Source organism: Pan troglodytes, chromosome 11, assembly GCF_028858775.2.
Source record: "Pan troglodytes isolate AG18354 chromosome 11, NHGRI_mPanTro3-v2.0_pri, whole genome shotgun sequence".
In the NCBI taxonomy this organism is placed as follows: Eukaryota; Metazoa; Chordata; class Mammalia; order Primates; family Hominidae; genus Pan; species Pan troglodytes.
In genome coordinates this window covers 36,839,431-36,854,633 of record NC_072409.2, presented here as the reverse complement: position 1 = coordinate 36,854,633, position 15,203 = coordinate 36,839,431, and the positions used below count along the sequence as shown (strand labels likewise).

Sequence of the window (15,203 nt, the reverse complement as noted above, 5' to 3'; positions counted from 1 at the left end):
TTTGTGTTTATGGTTTTTCTTTGAAACTTTTGTCTTTATTATTACAAGTTGATTTTATATCTGCTGTTATAGAATTAAATTTTCTTGCATGGAAATAATCAGCTTAGGTTAAGAGGTTGGCCTTGTTTAGAGTATTTAGATCTTTGCTTAATTGAAGCACTTTTCTCCCAATTCTTTTATTGAGTCTATTCTATGGAGAAATTATACCTAAAAGATTAATTTATTTGACTACTCAGTTATCTTTCATAGTTCATTAGGTGGGGTAAGAGACTATAATTTGTTTTTTAGGGGAGCATATTGCTGCCTCTAGCTTTAGGGTGAGAGTTCTTGCATTATGTGGTGGTGGGTTTTTTTTTTTTTTTTTTTGAGATGGAGTTTTGCTCTTGTCGCCCAGGCTGGAGTGCAGTGGCACAATCTTGGCTTACTGCCACCTCCGCCTCCTGGGTCCAAGCAATTCTCCTGCCTCAGCCTCCCGAGTAGCTGGGATTACAGGTGCTCACCACCATGTCCAGCTAATTTTTGTATTTTTAGCAGAGATGGGGTTTTACCATGTTGGCCAGGCTGGTCTCAAACTCCTGACTTCAGGTGATCCACCTTCCTTGGCCTCCCAAAGTGTTTTGATTACAGGTGTGAGCCACCATGCCCAGCTGCATTATGTTTTATAATAACCAGCAAACCAGAGGTTTCATAAATCTCTGACAAGGGGTTGTGTAAAATGGATCCTTCTTGATCACCACCTGTCCTAGAAGACAGGTAAGAGCAAATTCTGTGTCTTTTTGTGGTCACCAGCTATAATCAGCAGGATTTGCACTGAATTCCACAAAGTCATGTGGTATGAATTAAGCAATGAGTCTAATTGGAGAATCTTACTAGGTCATCAAGAGAGGTCATGGGTCCCTTGATTCCCCTGCTCAGCAAACACCCCCAACCCCACAGAACCATCATGACAGGATTAGCTCCTGCTTCTGGACACAGTGAGTTTTCATTTAGTAATAGGACACTTTCCCCTTGCTTCTTGCTCTTCTTATAGGGTAAGCTTGAGCATAACTTTGTTGGTTGGGTGCAGATATACTGCTTGGTCAACAGGTGGTTTGGGCTTGGCTATTGGCTGTTTGTGACAATTGGCTGAGAAAGCCAGCTGCCCAGCACCAGGGGACCATAGGGCCTGTGGAATGTTGTGGAGGAAACCACTAGCCCCATGGGAAGTTGGATTTAGAGGAAGTTCCTCTAGTTGAGATGAGCAGGGAGCCCCTGATCCCAACCGGCTTGAGGTCCTGGCAACACAAGTTGAGCTCTCACAGTCATTTTCAGATAACAACCAAAAATGATGGTGATTTTTTGGCAGTTGGCTTCTCTCACTGCAGAAGAGGTCAATGAATGCGCTTTAGGAATACTCCCAAACTGCATACCAAATTTTATTTGTATTGTATGTACGTTATTCATAGCTTTTTTGGATCCTAGTTAGCAATCACAGCCCTTGATCCATATGAACTTTAAAGGGTACTTTCTTTAAGGTAATGCTTATAAATGCCAATTTCAAAGATTATTATAGAAGTCCTAGAGGCTTCTCATTTCTTTAAAACACTTCAGGCTGGGTGCAGTGGCTCATGCCTATAATCCCAGCAGTTTGGGAGGCTGAGACAGGAGGATTGCTTGAGCCCAGGAGTTTGAGACCAGCCCAGGCAACACAGGGAGACCCCGTCTCTACAAAAAATTTCAAAAATTAGCTGGCTGTGGTGGTGCACACCTGTAGTCCCAGCTACTTGGGAGACTGCAGCAGGAGGATAGCTTGAGCACCGGAGGTTAAGGCTGCTGTGAGCTGTGATTATGCCATGCACTCCAGCCTGGGTGACACAGTGAGACCCTGTCTCAAAAACAAACAAAAACCATTTCAGATTTTGTAGGGATGGTCTCTCTCTCTCTTTTTTCTTTCTTTCATTGTTACCTTGGAAATTTCTTAGTGACTTTGACCAAAGTCAGGTGTGCTCTGAGGCATGCATAACTACATGGCTTGGATCTTACCTTTTTACTTACTATAGGGATCTTTTTCAAAGGTATTGAGCTGTTTCTGCAATTGTTTTCTTACATGAATTTCCATTGCAATTCCTTTTCCTTTTTCTCTGTCCAGATCCGTAGGCTTCCTTGTTCTTCAAGGGCCGGAATTTGATGCACATAGTTTAATGTACATGCCACTAGAGTGATGACTGTGATTTGATTTTGTGAAGATTCTAGACAATAAATAATCATCAGTCTTCTAAACCTACTAGGATGGTAATGCTTACACTTGCCGGAAGCATATGCTACTCTCATCTTTATTCCCATTGTCATTTGCTAGGATGTGGAATGCCGTTACATATTGTTCTTTGAAGATTTATCTGAGGACTGCCAGATAAACCCATGTCCCAGTGGATCTGCAGAAAAGTTTTGATTAGTCATTATTGCAGAAGTCTGCTTTTCTGATGATAAGACAGATACACTGAGATTAGTAGAAAAATGGTGGATTATGTGTAGGTTGGATTGGGTTTGCACAATAGGAAACCCATGGCATAGAAATACTTACACATTTTCTAGATCTTAAAGTTTGGAAATACTTAAAAGTTGTCCTATCAGAAAGAATGAGCTTTACCTTCTGGGATTCCTGCCCATGTTTGGTCTGTTCCAAATGTTAGCTATTAAGGTCTTACTTATAGCCTACTTCACAATTACTAAAGGACAGGAAAAGGACAATGTCTTAACAGTCTAATCCCTAATATCTAGCAGAGGCACATAGTAGTCAGTAAAGTTTTTCATGATTAAATTAATTCTGCTTCATGGTTCTGCTGCCAGATCTTCAGAAGTCTGCTTTACTGGGCCAATGTGTGATTCAAACCTTATTACTCTTTCCTTTTTTCACCCCCTAAGTAGAAACAATCTTTCCCCATATATCGAAGTAACCCTTCAAATTTGTATTATCCAAAAATATATGACTACAGTTTTAATTTATTTTGTGGCAATAAAAGGAATTATTATGAATTCTAAAACTAACACTTCTGTAGTGGCAGCCCATGAGACTGATGAGTCTCATGTAGCTGAGACTTCACTTACTGCAAGGCACACATGATAACCACTACGCTACGGAAACCTGCATAAAAGCTTCATTTATTGTAAGTTAACCTTTTTTTTTTGAGGGAAGCTATGTTCACATTAATATAATAATAATATGCTCTGAGGATATTAGAGCTGAAAGGGAACTTAGACCATGTCCTTATTTTAGAAGTGAGGAAATAGGTTCCAGGGCCACTCAGGTTAGCCACAGGATTGAAATGCTACTATGAGAACTCCATTGTTCTTTTATCCCAGTCGGAGACCTGTACTAATAGAGTACATGTCATCAGGTAGATAATAAGTGAAAATACTTTCTGAGTCATTTTGAAGTCTTCTAAAGACTTACATATACCTACTATACTTATCCTTGATCATTCTAATCTAACTAGACTCTTTGCCAGGCCCTGGATTAGAACTACATTTTGTTTCTGAATTCACTGAGTTCCTTTAGCACCTTGTTGTAGAGTAGAATTGAATCAAGGGATCTTAGATTTCTTCCTGCTCTCCCAATCATATGCATTTGCTGAGTGCTTATTGTGATTCCAGGCATTGTGTTAAATATATTTCTCATGAAGTCCGACTTGCCTGCGTATGGCGCTGCTACTTATTAGCAAGTTACTTCATGTCTCTATGCTTCAGTTTCTTCATCTATAAAATAATAACTACATCATAGGGTTGTATGGAGGATGAAATGAATCATCATACAGGAGACATTCAGCACAGCGCCTGGCACCTAGTAAATGCTCAGCAAATGCTAACTTTTATAATTGTTGAGCAAATAAAGAAATTGATAGATCAACTTTCGTTTCCACCTACATTTTCTTATTTCTAGGGAAAAAAACAAAACAAAACACTGACATCCTCCCTGAAATCTAAGACACATGTTTATCCATGTCTGTCTGTCTCTAGTCTGCCTGTCCTGGTAAATGATGTCATGGCCAACTCATTCCAAAACTTCAAAAAGTTAACTTTATCTGCTCACTGTCCTACAACTAAAATGCATGTGGGTGACATCCAGCTCCACCTGGTGGTGAGGATCCTGTTCTTTTACTAGTTGTCTCTTCAGCTTAAAATCCTTTAGTGGTTCCTGTAGTCTTCAGGACACAAATCCAATTTAGCACAAGTGATCTTGCCTCTGCTTTTTCTTTCCAGTTCATATAGTTTGTCATCCACCTTAAGCTGTGTGTTTCTATTATATTAAATGATTTGAAGGTCCCAGTTTCTTGATTGCCATGGTTTCCCTAATCTGGAATTTTGTACATGCTTTCTTTTAGTTTAGTTGCCTGTTACCCTCCACCGAGTCTCTTCACCTCACACACCTGCACCCACATGCACACATACACACAGTGTTTTCTTCGCTCCAATAGTACCTGATGTGCATTTCCTTATTAGAGTACACACCATAAAATGTCAGTTTGTGTCCTTTCATTACACTGAGCTCTATGGGATCAGAATCTGCTGTTTTTATCTGTCTATTTCCAGCAACTAGCCCCAATGCCTGGGTACAAATAGGCATCCAAAATATGAATGATTGAGTAATGCAAAAACTTCCTTAGGTAAGTAGGTAGTTGAATTAAGTTATAGTGGATTTACATTTTCATGAGATTTGATTGTTTCTATTCGGAAAGAATGTGTGTGAAGAAGGCAACAGGCTAGCAGATTCATGAAGGCAAATTTGCCTGCAGCTAAAACTGCTTGGGTTATCAGAAACTGCCCATATGTCTGGGACTGCAGGGCTGCTGCTGATTTGTAACTGTGTTTGCATCAGTTCTTGGTTGGGCTAGAAAGCAGAAAGAAAAGATGCTGAAATGCTATTTTTATGAGACATAGGTATTACAGTGTTGAGTTAAATGGACCAATGAAGGTGCAGTTACAATATCCGCTTCTCTCTCTGTTCTGTGGAGCTAGGGGCCAGGCCGAGGCATGGGAAAGAAGCAATAAGGCAGAAAGACTAAAAGGGGATTCAAGGAAGAATAGAAAATTGTGAGGCAGTGACCGGAATCCTGTATGGTCGTACAAATCTCTGTTACTATTACTAGTTCTGCAACCTTGGGCAAGTTACATAGTTTCTCTGACTCTTGTTTTTTTATCTGTAAACTGGAGGTCTCATTTACCTACTTAAGACTACATCTATAGTGCCTATCTTGTGGGGTTGTTAAGATTAAATGAGATCATGGTTTATAATAAGTACCCAATATATGTTAGTTGTTATAGTATTACCTGTTTATAGGTTGTAAAAAGGTCAGATTGAGGGTGGGCGTGGTGGCTCATGCCTGTAATCCCCACACTTTGGGAGGCCGAGGTGGGTGGATCACGAGGTAAGGAGATCGATACCATCCTGGCCAACATGTTGAAACTCCATCTCTACTAAAATACAAAAAATTAGCCAGACATGGTGGCAGGCGCCTGTAGTCCCAGTTACTCGGGCGGGAGGCTGAGGCAGGAGAATCACTTGAACCTGGGAGGCAGAGGTTGCAGTGAGCCGAGATCATGCCACTGCACTCCAGCCTGGTGACAGAGCAAGACTCCGTCTCAAAAAAAAAAAAAAAAAAAAAGGTCATAAGTTAGGGACCATACCTATCTTCTTCACTATTGTGTCTCCAGCACTTGGCACGTACATGGAAGCTGTTTAGCAAATGTTTGTCGAATTGCTGATGAGGGTGATCAGTACAGGATTTTAGAGACCTCTGAACTTGTGCTTTTTCCTAGAATGTCTATCTCAGATGAAGCCATTTCAGTTCTACTTCATGATGCCTGAGCTCTGAGATTTCTCAGCATATCTTGTGTTTCTTCTTTGGACTATAGCAAGGAAATAAGCATAAATCATAGCATTAATGGGTCTCCTGTTAAGAAGGAACTGGTATCATGTCAACATTTGAATCCCCAAAGACAAAGCCAGCAGTACATCCAAAAGTGAAGTTTCTATCTGAACATTTATTCCACAGTCATAGAAACTGAAGATGGAAAAGACCTGAGGACATCTAATCCATCCATGTGGTTGTACAAGAAAAGTGGCTGGAGCAAAACAGCCCGTTCACTTCATGCTCACAAGACAGCATTTCCGTTCTTCCTGGAGCGGAGCGATTGCAAACACATTAAAATGAAGACACAATGCAAATACTCTTCACAAACCTTAAGAAAATACTTATAAATACATTATTTTCATAAAATGATTAGTAACTAAAAAAAAAGAGTGAGGGAATCCTGGATTAGATGGATAGTTTAGGTGGGTAAAGAAAGGAATAACTAAACAGTATAGATAGTAAAGTAGTATTAATGCCTAGAAAGCAATTTCTGAAGAACTGGATGGGTTTTCTGTTTTTCCTATCAAAAATATGAGTTGGGAGGAAAAGAGGCTCTAAAGTAGTTTCTTTCCCCTTTATTCTTTACCCACACCAAGGAAGTGCTTAACTTGCTCTAAGGCTCTAACAGACACAGCACCAACACTGAGAAGTCTGTTACCCAGATGATAAGGTCTGTTCTACTTGGCACTTGCTCCACTTACCACTTTTCTGGCTGGAAGGGAAGCAGCAGCTCTTGATAGGGTTTGTGCAATAGCAAGATTCATGAATAGTAGAGAGTCATCTCCAGGCACATTAAAGACCTCAACTGCTTGGGTCCCTGTGGCTGCCTCACTTGGCTGTCCTGGTTATTCTTCCAATTTGTTTTTAAATTTTGGGAGATTCCCCTTTCTCCTCCACCTGGAAGCATACACACTCTGGGGTCTTTATTATTCTTATTTACACGAACCAGGTAGCTATATCTGTTCCAGCTCATCTGAGCATGCTTTATCATGTGCTTCCTGTGCCAGAAAAGCAAGGTAGCATCCCTTATCTCTTTCTTCTTTACCAGAATACCACCCTCTATCTGATGGCTTCTGATCTTTGTGTTTTTTTTGAGCCTCAAAGGAATTGAAAGAACAGAGGCAGAGCTGAACGGAAAGGAGGTTTCCAAGGACCCACCATTTCATGACATCATTTTACAAAACACAATACACTGTTTCACAAATTGCAAAACACTGTTCAGTTACTACCAATAAAAATAACCATTGCTACTTAACATGAAGACTGCTTCGTTTCACCACAAGCAATTATGGTTTTTCTTTATTCAGAACATGGAGGCATTTCAAGCAATGTTGATGGCAGTAAGCCTGCTGTCAGCCCCTGCTGCTGCTTGCTGCATCCTGACCAGTGTTTTGGCCAGGTAGTTCCTCCAAAGATGTTTGAGGAGCGTGCATTGGTCATCTACTTTGTGGATAGGCAGGGTGATCTGGCATGTGATCACCACTGCTCAGAATGCCTCACTAGAGAAGCTTAAGGTAAACCCGATATACAAAAATTCAGACTTACAAAACAGATACATTAAGGGATAATTAATTGCATTACAAAAGGGTGCTTTACTTTACAAAAGAATTCACTTCTGGGTTCCCTTAAACAGCCAGCTTCTCAAATACAGTCAGAATATGAGCTGAGTTACAAAAATGTCCATGTACATTAGGAGCATGGCTGTAATGTGGATTGAGGTACACCTGTACATCAGCCTTCCGGGCTGCACAGAGGTTCAGGGGCACGCAGAGCATGGTGGCAGAGTCTCCAGCATTCTTAGCTGGTACAAGTGGGTGGGGATGGCTAAGGGGCAAAATCTTCCAAAGGCAGTTGCAACCTACTTCTGGGCCTGGGGTGAGAACGTGAGGGGATGGGGTGTTTCAACACAGAACTGTCCTTTTGTGTTTTCAGGGCTCACCTGTTTCCTCATTATTGAACTGTTTCATCTGTGGAGTTGGTGACCTCTAACTTTAGAGCCCTCCCACATCCGTATCAGTATCTCTGAGCCTCCCTCCACTCCAGGGTTTTCTCAGCCAATTAATCACTAGGTGTTATCTAACTACAGCTTAAATTGTTATTCCCTGGGTGACTGGGTAGATTTTGGTGGAAATGCAGACATTTCATCCAGTAGTAGAGGGAGAAGTTTTGTGACTGAGACACCTTTCCAGTGATCTCCAGCTGTAAAAGAGGAGAGTGCTTGGCACAGCTCCTGAACTTATTGTAGGCATTCAAATTGGTTGGGGGTGGAACAATGAGTCCTGAGAAGATAAATCAAGTAATCGATAAATAAGGAAGTCTTGTCCTAAATGGTGCCCAGGGGTGGGGGTGAGGATGTTGAAGGAGAGTCAGCAGATGTGTGCTAAAATTATTAAAAAACAAAACAAAACAAAACAAAACTTCTCAAACAGGTTTTCTCTTCACGCTTCTCCTCCTGCCTGTGGGCAGCCAAACTTCCAGAATGGTGTTTCTAGAAAAGTAATTTTTAGACCACCTGTGTCAGTCACTTGGGGGTGTTGGTTAACAGTAGTTAACAGGTTTCTGAGCTCACCTCTAGACCTCCACCCCCAACCCCATAATCTCTGGAGAAGGGTCTTGGCAATCCGCACTCTGATGAGTTCTCTACTAGATGACTTTTATCTACATTGACATTTGAGAACTGACCCATATTCCTTTCCCTTGCTGCCTAAACATGATATGCTGAGAAAGTGGCACCTAAGCAGAGGGGAGGTTACTTGTATCAGTCTTTGGGGGGCATTAGATGAGGCTGGAGGATCATTAGAGGGACCAAAACCAGTTCATAGCTCCTCAGAGATGAGTGGGTGTGAGGATGGGGGATTGACTTGATTTTCTACACAGATATGCAAAGTGCAGGGCAGATTCCTGAATGGTCGAAGCTTGTAGTGTTCCCAGGCTGGAGGTTTTGGGATTTCTATGCTAAGCGATGGGTGACTGCTGATCTGAAAATGGCCTAGTGTGTGGTGTGTAGAACATTTCACCCACAGTGTCACATATTCCATTATAGGCAGTAAGGGATACTCCAGGTCCAACCTAAGGCCACAACCTTGCTTTGCCTTTTTCTCTCTTTTCCTTTATAAAAGGCACACACCATAGTGGAGATGCTTAGTTACATTAGAAGTAGTCTTATTCATTTTTTAGCCAAATTGCCTTTCTGGCCCAGAGCTTTTGTTCTGAAAGCATGGTATGCATTTTTAATGCCTCTGCTGCCTGTCTTCTGTTCCCACTTACCACATCCCCTCCCCCTTTCACAGTAGGGTGTAAGCATGCTCTTACTAAACAGTCAGGATGGAGTCAGAGATCCAGAACGTTCTCAAAAACATGGCTCTTGCCTGGTCCAATCAATCCTTGACCTTTATGATACTAATGAGTTAATTTTTAAATACCCAACCCCCAGTGGGAGGTGCTCTGCTCTTACCTGCTCCCCATTCAGAATGTAGGAATAAATCTAGATCGGGGAGTTGTATCAAAAGCTACAACCCTAGATAACCTCGTTCTGTGTTACGATGAAAACCAGCAACCCAGTAAGACATAAGTATGAGTAACAATTTTATCTCTTGTTGGTAGTGCAGAGAAAGGGCTAAAAACCAGAAATATTACTGTGGCACCTGGTGAAAAGGTTAACGGGAGCTGGGGTTATCTGGTTATTCACAGATCTCTCACACAGAGCTTACTCCTAAGAGTCTTGCTAGAAAAACACTCCTACCCTGGAGACCTAGGGAGTGAGCCTTGAGAGGAGCTGCTGCTGCACTTTAGGTGAGAGAGAGCAGACTTGACCTTTAAGAAGACCTAGACCTCAGCTTCCCCACACCTTTGTCGATAGTTACAAAAGAGCATTACAAAGTGTCTCAAGGGCTCAGAGGAAGGTCAGGAACTGAGAAAGGGAAGCAGTGTGGTCACCTAGGACTCACAAGTCCGACTTGTCCTTTGATACTCCTCCAGCTCTGTTTTCCTGCTCACAGCCAGCTGCAGCTCCTGACGGATCACCTGAATCTGTTTCTCGAGCTCTGAGAGTTCCTGCATCACTGAGTTCCGAGATACATTTAGGGAGTCTGCTTTCCCATTGGTGGTCAGCAAGGCGGGGAGCTCTCTTCTCCTTGGAGGGAGGGGGATGTCCTGGTGGATCCGGATGCCCAGCTGGTTTTGTCCTTCCTCATCACTAAAGATGTATTTTCGTCGGTTGTCATGACTCAGATTGGAAGTATTCCATACGGTAAGCTGACGGGGTCCCACATTAGACCTAGGAAACAGAGAAATTTTAGATTTACTTTCCATTCTGCAGCTCTCAAGGTGCTGTCTTCATCTGTTAGCCATTTCCTGTGCAATAATATGGAGCTGGGTGTGCATTTAGAGATGAAGTAACAAAGCCATGGACAGACTACCTGCTAGGGTGTCATGGGGCAATAAAGAGTCATGAACATACAAAAGTTCAAGTCCCATGCTGCTCTGAAACTGGAATTGGGTATCATTTGAAGGGATGATAGGACGGGGTATGGCACATTTTTTTTTTTTTTTTTTCAAACAACCTCAGGTGGCTTTTAATTTCCTTTCTGCAAGGGAAGCTCAGAAACTAGCCACACCTTGAAACGTTTGATGATTTGAAAGATGATGCTTTAATAAAAGCAAAATCTATTTATTCACTTGTTGGGTTCTGAGCATCAACCTGCTGACAGATCTCATAACATGGCTCATCCTTAGTCCCACAGGACCATCCTGATGTTTACTACTTGATCTTGGGGAGAAAAAAAGCGTATAAGCCACAGGTCTCAGCAAAGTGTTTCTTACTATAGGGATGATTTTTATGTGAGTTGAGAATGACAGGTCAGGTCCGATGCTTAAAAAAATCCCGAGAAAGCCCTCAGTTTCTTGCTGGGATAATGAAAGTCATATAGAAAGCAATTTGCAATCCTGTTTTAGGCTTGCATCGTATCACCTACTACCATCATGGAGAGATGGCTATAGACAGCATGAGAATTATTGCCAAATAGTCACAGGGGAAGGCTGATCCTGTTTCTGAAATACACTTTGATACTTATGAGATAGGGAGAGTTTCTCACTACAAGAACAGATTAGAGCCCTAAGCAGCATAGCTGCTGATTTTTTCCACCATAGGAGAAGAAGCAGGAGGAGGAGTAGGAGGGTTATGACAACTTTTGCAATCTATCACAGGACAAAACTAAATAGAAACACCCTACCAAGCCATTGTGTTTTTGTTCCCATTCATGTAACTGAATTGACTTTTTTTCCTGGACTTTTACTTGCCAGGAGAAGGGGACAGTCTGGAAGGAGAAGGGGAAAGAGAAGAATAATAAAGTCTTTATGTAAAAGTGGCCATAAACCTTCTTTTCTCCTTTCATTTATGCCCTCTGTAATGTGACTTTGCAGCTTGTACCTATGCTGAATCTGCTTTCCTCCCCGCTTCAGCTAGGAGTGTTCTCACAACTTGTTTTGGGCAACAGAAAGTGGCAGACATATCAGAGTGGCAGTTCCAAGCCTAAACTTTTAAGAAGTCTTGCACATTTCCACTCTCTTGGAACCCTGCTGCTGCAATGTGAACAAGTCCAGAATGGCCTGCTGCATGATGGTAGACCATATGGAGAGAATCCTCAGGCTTCCCAGTTGACCAGCTGAGGCCGTCACAGGCCAGACAGCCCTTAGCTGCTTTCCCCGTCCCCCAAAGTTGGCTACAGACATATGAGCAAACCCAGCCAAATTCAGCCAAGTCTGGCTCAGATCAGCAAACTGCACAGTTGATCCATGAATTAGTAAGCAACTTGCTGTTGTTTAAAACATTAAGTATTGGGATGATTTATCACATAGCAAAGACCAACTTATACATGACCCAAGCCATTGAAACACACACTCCAAACCACCCTGTGGTTCTTTAACATGCCTCATAGTCTAAGTTTTATATAAATGAGCAGAGGGTACCAGAGCTCAGTTTTCTTGTATCCTGGGCTGGGCAAAAGTTCTGTAATGAACCCACTTATAGCTCCATTGGCTTTAGACCTGAGTCAGAGAGAAGATGTAATTTTCCTTCTAGCTTTATAATTCCCTTTAATTTTTTTCTTCAAATCTTTTCCTATTGAATTTGAATAATCTTAAAGTAATCTTGGTTGTGCTGTTATGTAGTTTGTAATTTTTGTGTGTCTTGGGGTGAGAGGAAAGGGAAAACAGGGGTGGCGTGTATTGATTGGGAACCCAGTGAGATGAAAGATAGACCAAAACCTTATGTGAAATCACATGTTGAATAAACCCAGGGCTATATATAAATCATCTCCTGCAATATGTAACTTATTTTCTTTGCATTAAATGAAAAAGGGACAATACCTACTTCCATATCATGGCCCAAAATTTCTCCAAGCATTTCCTCAAACCCATGTTAATAATTCATTCATTTTTCTATTTGCTCTTTTATTTGTTCAGTAAATATGGAGCACAGAGGAGGGATGTCAAGTTGTAGCATGCATGAGCATTTGCATAGATATACTTCCAAGAGAAGAGAGGGAGAGCATTCTAATGCCCTACAATGGTTCATAGCAGGGAAAACCTGAGAGTAGAGCATCTACACATTTTCTTCGACTGTCTAGACAGCCACAGTGATAAGGTAAGTAAAGATAGCTGGACTGGTCTTCTCCAGAGCTTTGTATATCTATCTGGTAATATAATATAGAAGAATAAACAAATGCTGGACTTTGTGCCAAATTCTAGTTGCTAGTATCACCAGGCGTCTGATATTTGATGTGGGGACCTATGAGTGCAAGGTGACAAATGCTGAGTGTAAGACTCAGTGTCTACTTGGAAAAAATAACCCAAGGCTGGTGTTATACTCCTAGCCTCAATAACATTTAGGCTTTGCTTTGATTCAAGCCTTCGTCAGTCTTAGAGTGTTACGTGACCAGTGAATGAGCTGTATTTAACACTAAAAATGGGTAAAATAGGCTTCCCTGGAGCAATTATGTAACACTGAGGTTCAGTACTCCACTGGACTATTCCAAAGAGACATGATGGCTATGGTACGCCAAACACTCATTGTGTTTGACAGGTTGCTAATGTTGGGTTGTATAGAGGTAGACACAGGAAATGTGAGCCCAAGGTAAACCATGAACACCTGTTCTCCTTAGATCCTCAAAATAAGGGGTTCAGGAAGGGAATCTGCCAAGAACACTGGGTAAGTTGCATCAAAAGACACAAATGGTTTTCAATTTATGTGAGAAAGATGTGAATATGAATCATATCACAGTTGGAGATGGGATCATTGGGCTTCCTGTTTCTATTATAGCTGGAAAACAAATATTTTTTCATTGTAAGATGATACATTTGCTGCTATGTCTTCTTGTGTTACTGTTATTAAAAATTTATGTTAAAAATAGAGAAAATAGATGTAACATGTCATGGAACAGCTGTGACTGGACTAGTATACAGCTTATCACTAACAGACTTGCAATATGATGCAGGAATACCACAGACTGAGAGGGGTGGGGAGAGTGCTCATTGACTGGAAGGAGATACTTCAAGAGATAAAGGAAATGATTCTGACAAGCTAGATGGAGACCGCATAGAAGGGGACTGCAGCAGTCCCAGAGGAGATACAAACAAAAAGAATCCTGTTTTCCATCCCTTTTTCTCCTGTTATGATGAGAGGTGTGCCCTCATCTGAGGCCTCTGGGCGTACGAAAGAATCAGTAGGGTTGCCTTAGGCAGCAGGCAGCAGAGACTAGCCAGGAACCAGACCCAAGTGCTTCTGACATCTTTAGTCACCATGAAATAGGGAACAGTCATCCACAGCCTGGTGTGGTGAGAGTGAAGAGCTTCGATTTTCAGATGTCATTAATGCATTTAATGTTTGTTATTTCCTATTAATAAGATGCTCTTTGCTAGGGAGTTTGTAGAAAAGTGCCAGGAAATGAATTAGGCATGACATGTCTGTTTCGTATTTCCAATACTCTGTTCCTAGGAATGCTAGAAAGGAGTAGGGAGTGGAAATATGCCAAAAAGACAGTAAAACATGGAATTAATTGCCTGCGGTGTTCATTAATTCTTACATGTATTTTGTATATAATAATAGCTAATATTTATTAGGCATTTCCTTTCATTCAGAGATGTACATGTATGATCTTATTTAATCTTTACAACAACTCTAGGAAATAGGTACTGTTTTTATCTCTACTTTACAAATGAGGAACTTGAGGTGCAGAGAGATTAAATAAGTGACTTACACAAAGTAACACATATCATAAGTCTTGGAGACAGGATTTGGATCCAGAGGGTTGATCCTAGAGTCCATGACTACACTTCTAACCATGACAGTATATTGTGTACACTGCATTTTAGTGTCCCTATACATTTTTTATTTTGTTTTATTTCCCTCTATTTATACTGATTCTTTTGATAAATTGCCCTGATTTGATCTGAATAATTATACAGTTAGATCTCTAAAGATTATTTTACAAATATAAAGACAGTTGCCATTGGCCCCTTCTTACCTCTTTTCCACACGTTTGGTCTTGAAATGCTGCTGCTTTTCCTCTACAAATGATGTATTTATTGCTCTGTGTAATCTCTGATGGAGAAAACAGATTCACGGGTAGAAATTATGAGAAACACATAGGTCAGGGAACAAAGAACCACTTGAGATGTAACAGTATATGTAGTCGTTACAAACCTTGGCCTCTTTAAACAAATTCCAGAAATGCCTAAAAATAGATCAACATTCAGCCTCAAATCTCAAGAGAACAAAAATTCTAATTAGAGGTTATTATTCCACCTGGAGAAACAAAAAAGTGTTCTGATGGAAAGCTCAGTATTATAAAACGGTATGTGATATAAGGCGGCACAATCATAACTAATGTGTAGCAAAAGGCCTTCAATAATTGCTAAAGATGAGTAAAAAGTATATAATTAATTGACAACCAAAACAAAGAAGGGAAGGACGACTCTTGAGAATTAAGTTAATCATATTAGCATACAATAAGGAAGATCTGCGGAGTTCTCCTAGAAGACCAAATACTTCCCAGGATAAAAGTAGGAAGAACAGGGTTCAACTGTAAGCAAACCAATGATAGTAACCTATCTAGAAAAAAAAAAAAGTGTTACCAAAGTGAGGAGTTTAGTATGAGGGTATATGAATACATGAATAGGGTAAATGCAGAAGTGACAGCCTCCCTGCTGGGAGGTAATCCATGGTACACTGGAGGGCAGGAGGTGGTCTCACCAAAGGAGAGGCCAGGATGGCTCATCCGGCCTTGCTGTGGTCAAGTGAAACCACTCCCTTTGTTA

The 15,203-nt window shown here is 41.1% G+C and overlaps 1 protein-coding gene across 1 annotated transcript in view; it reads right to left on the bottom strand.

Moving 5' to 3' along the window:
* Positions 1-5,998: 5,998 nt before the first annotated feature.
* GRIN3A (glutamate ionotropic receptor NMDA type subunit 3A) overlaps positions 5,999-15,203 on the bottom strand; it is a 170,471-nt gene continuing 161,266 nt past the window's right edge. The window contains exons 8-9 of the mRNA XM_003312211.6: positions 14,411-14,487; positions 5,999-10,164 (exon numbers count right to left, since the gene is read on the bottom strand). Coding sequence (XP_003312259.3) covers positions 9,825-10,164; positions 14,411-14,487 — 417 coding nt within the window. The 3' untranslated portion in view covers positions 5,999-9,824. The remainder of the gene's footprint in view (positions 10,165-14,410; positions 14,488-15,203) is intronic.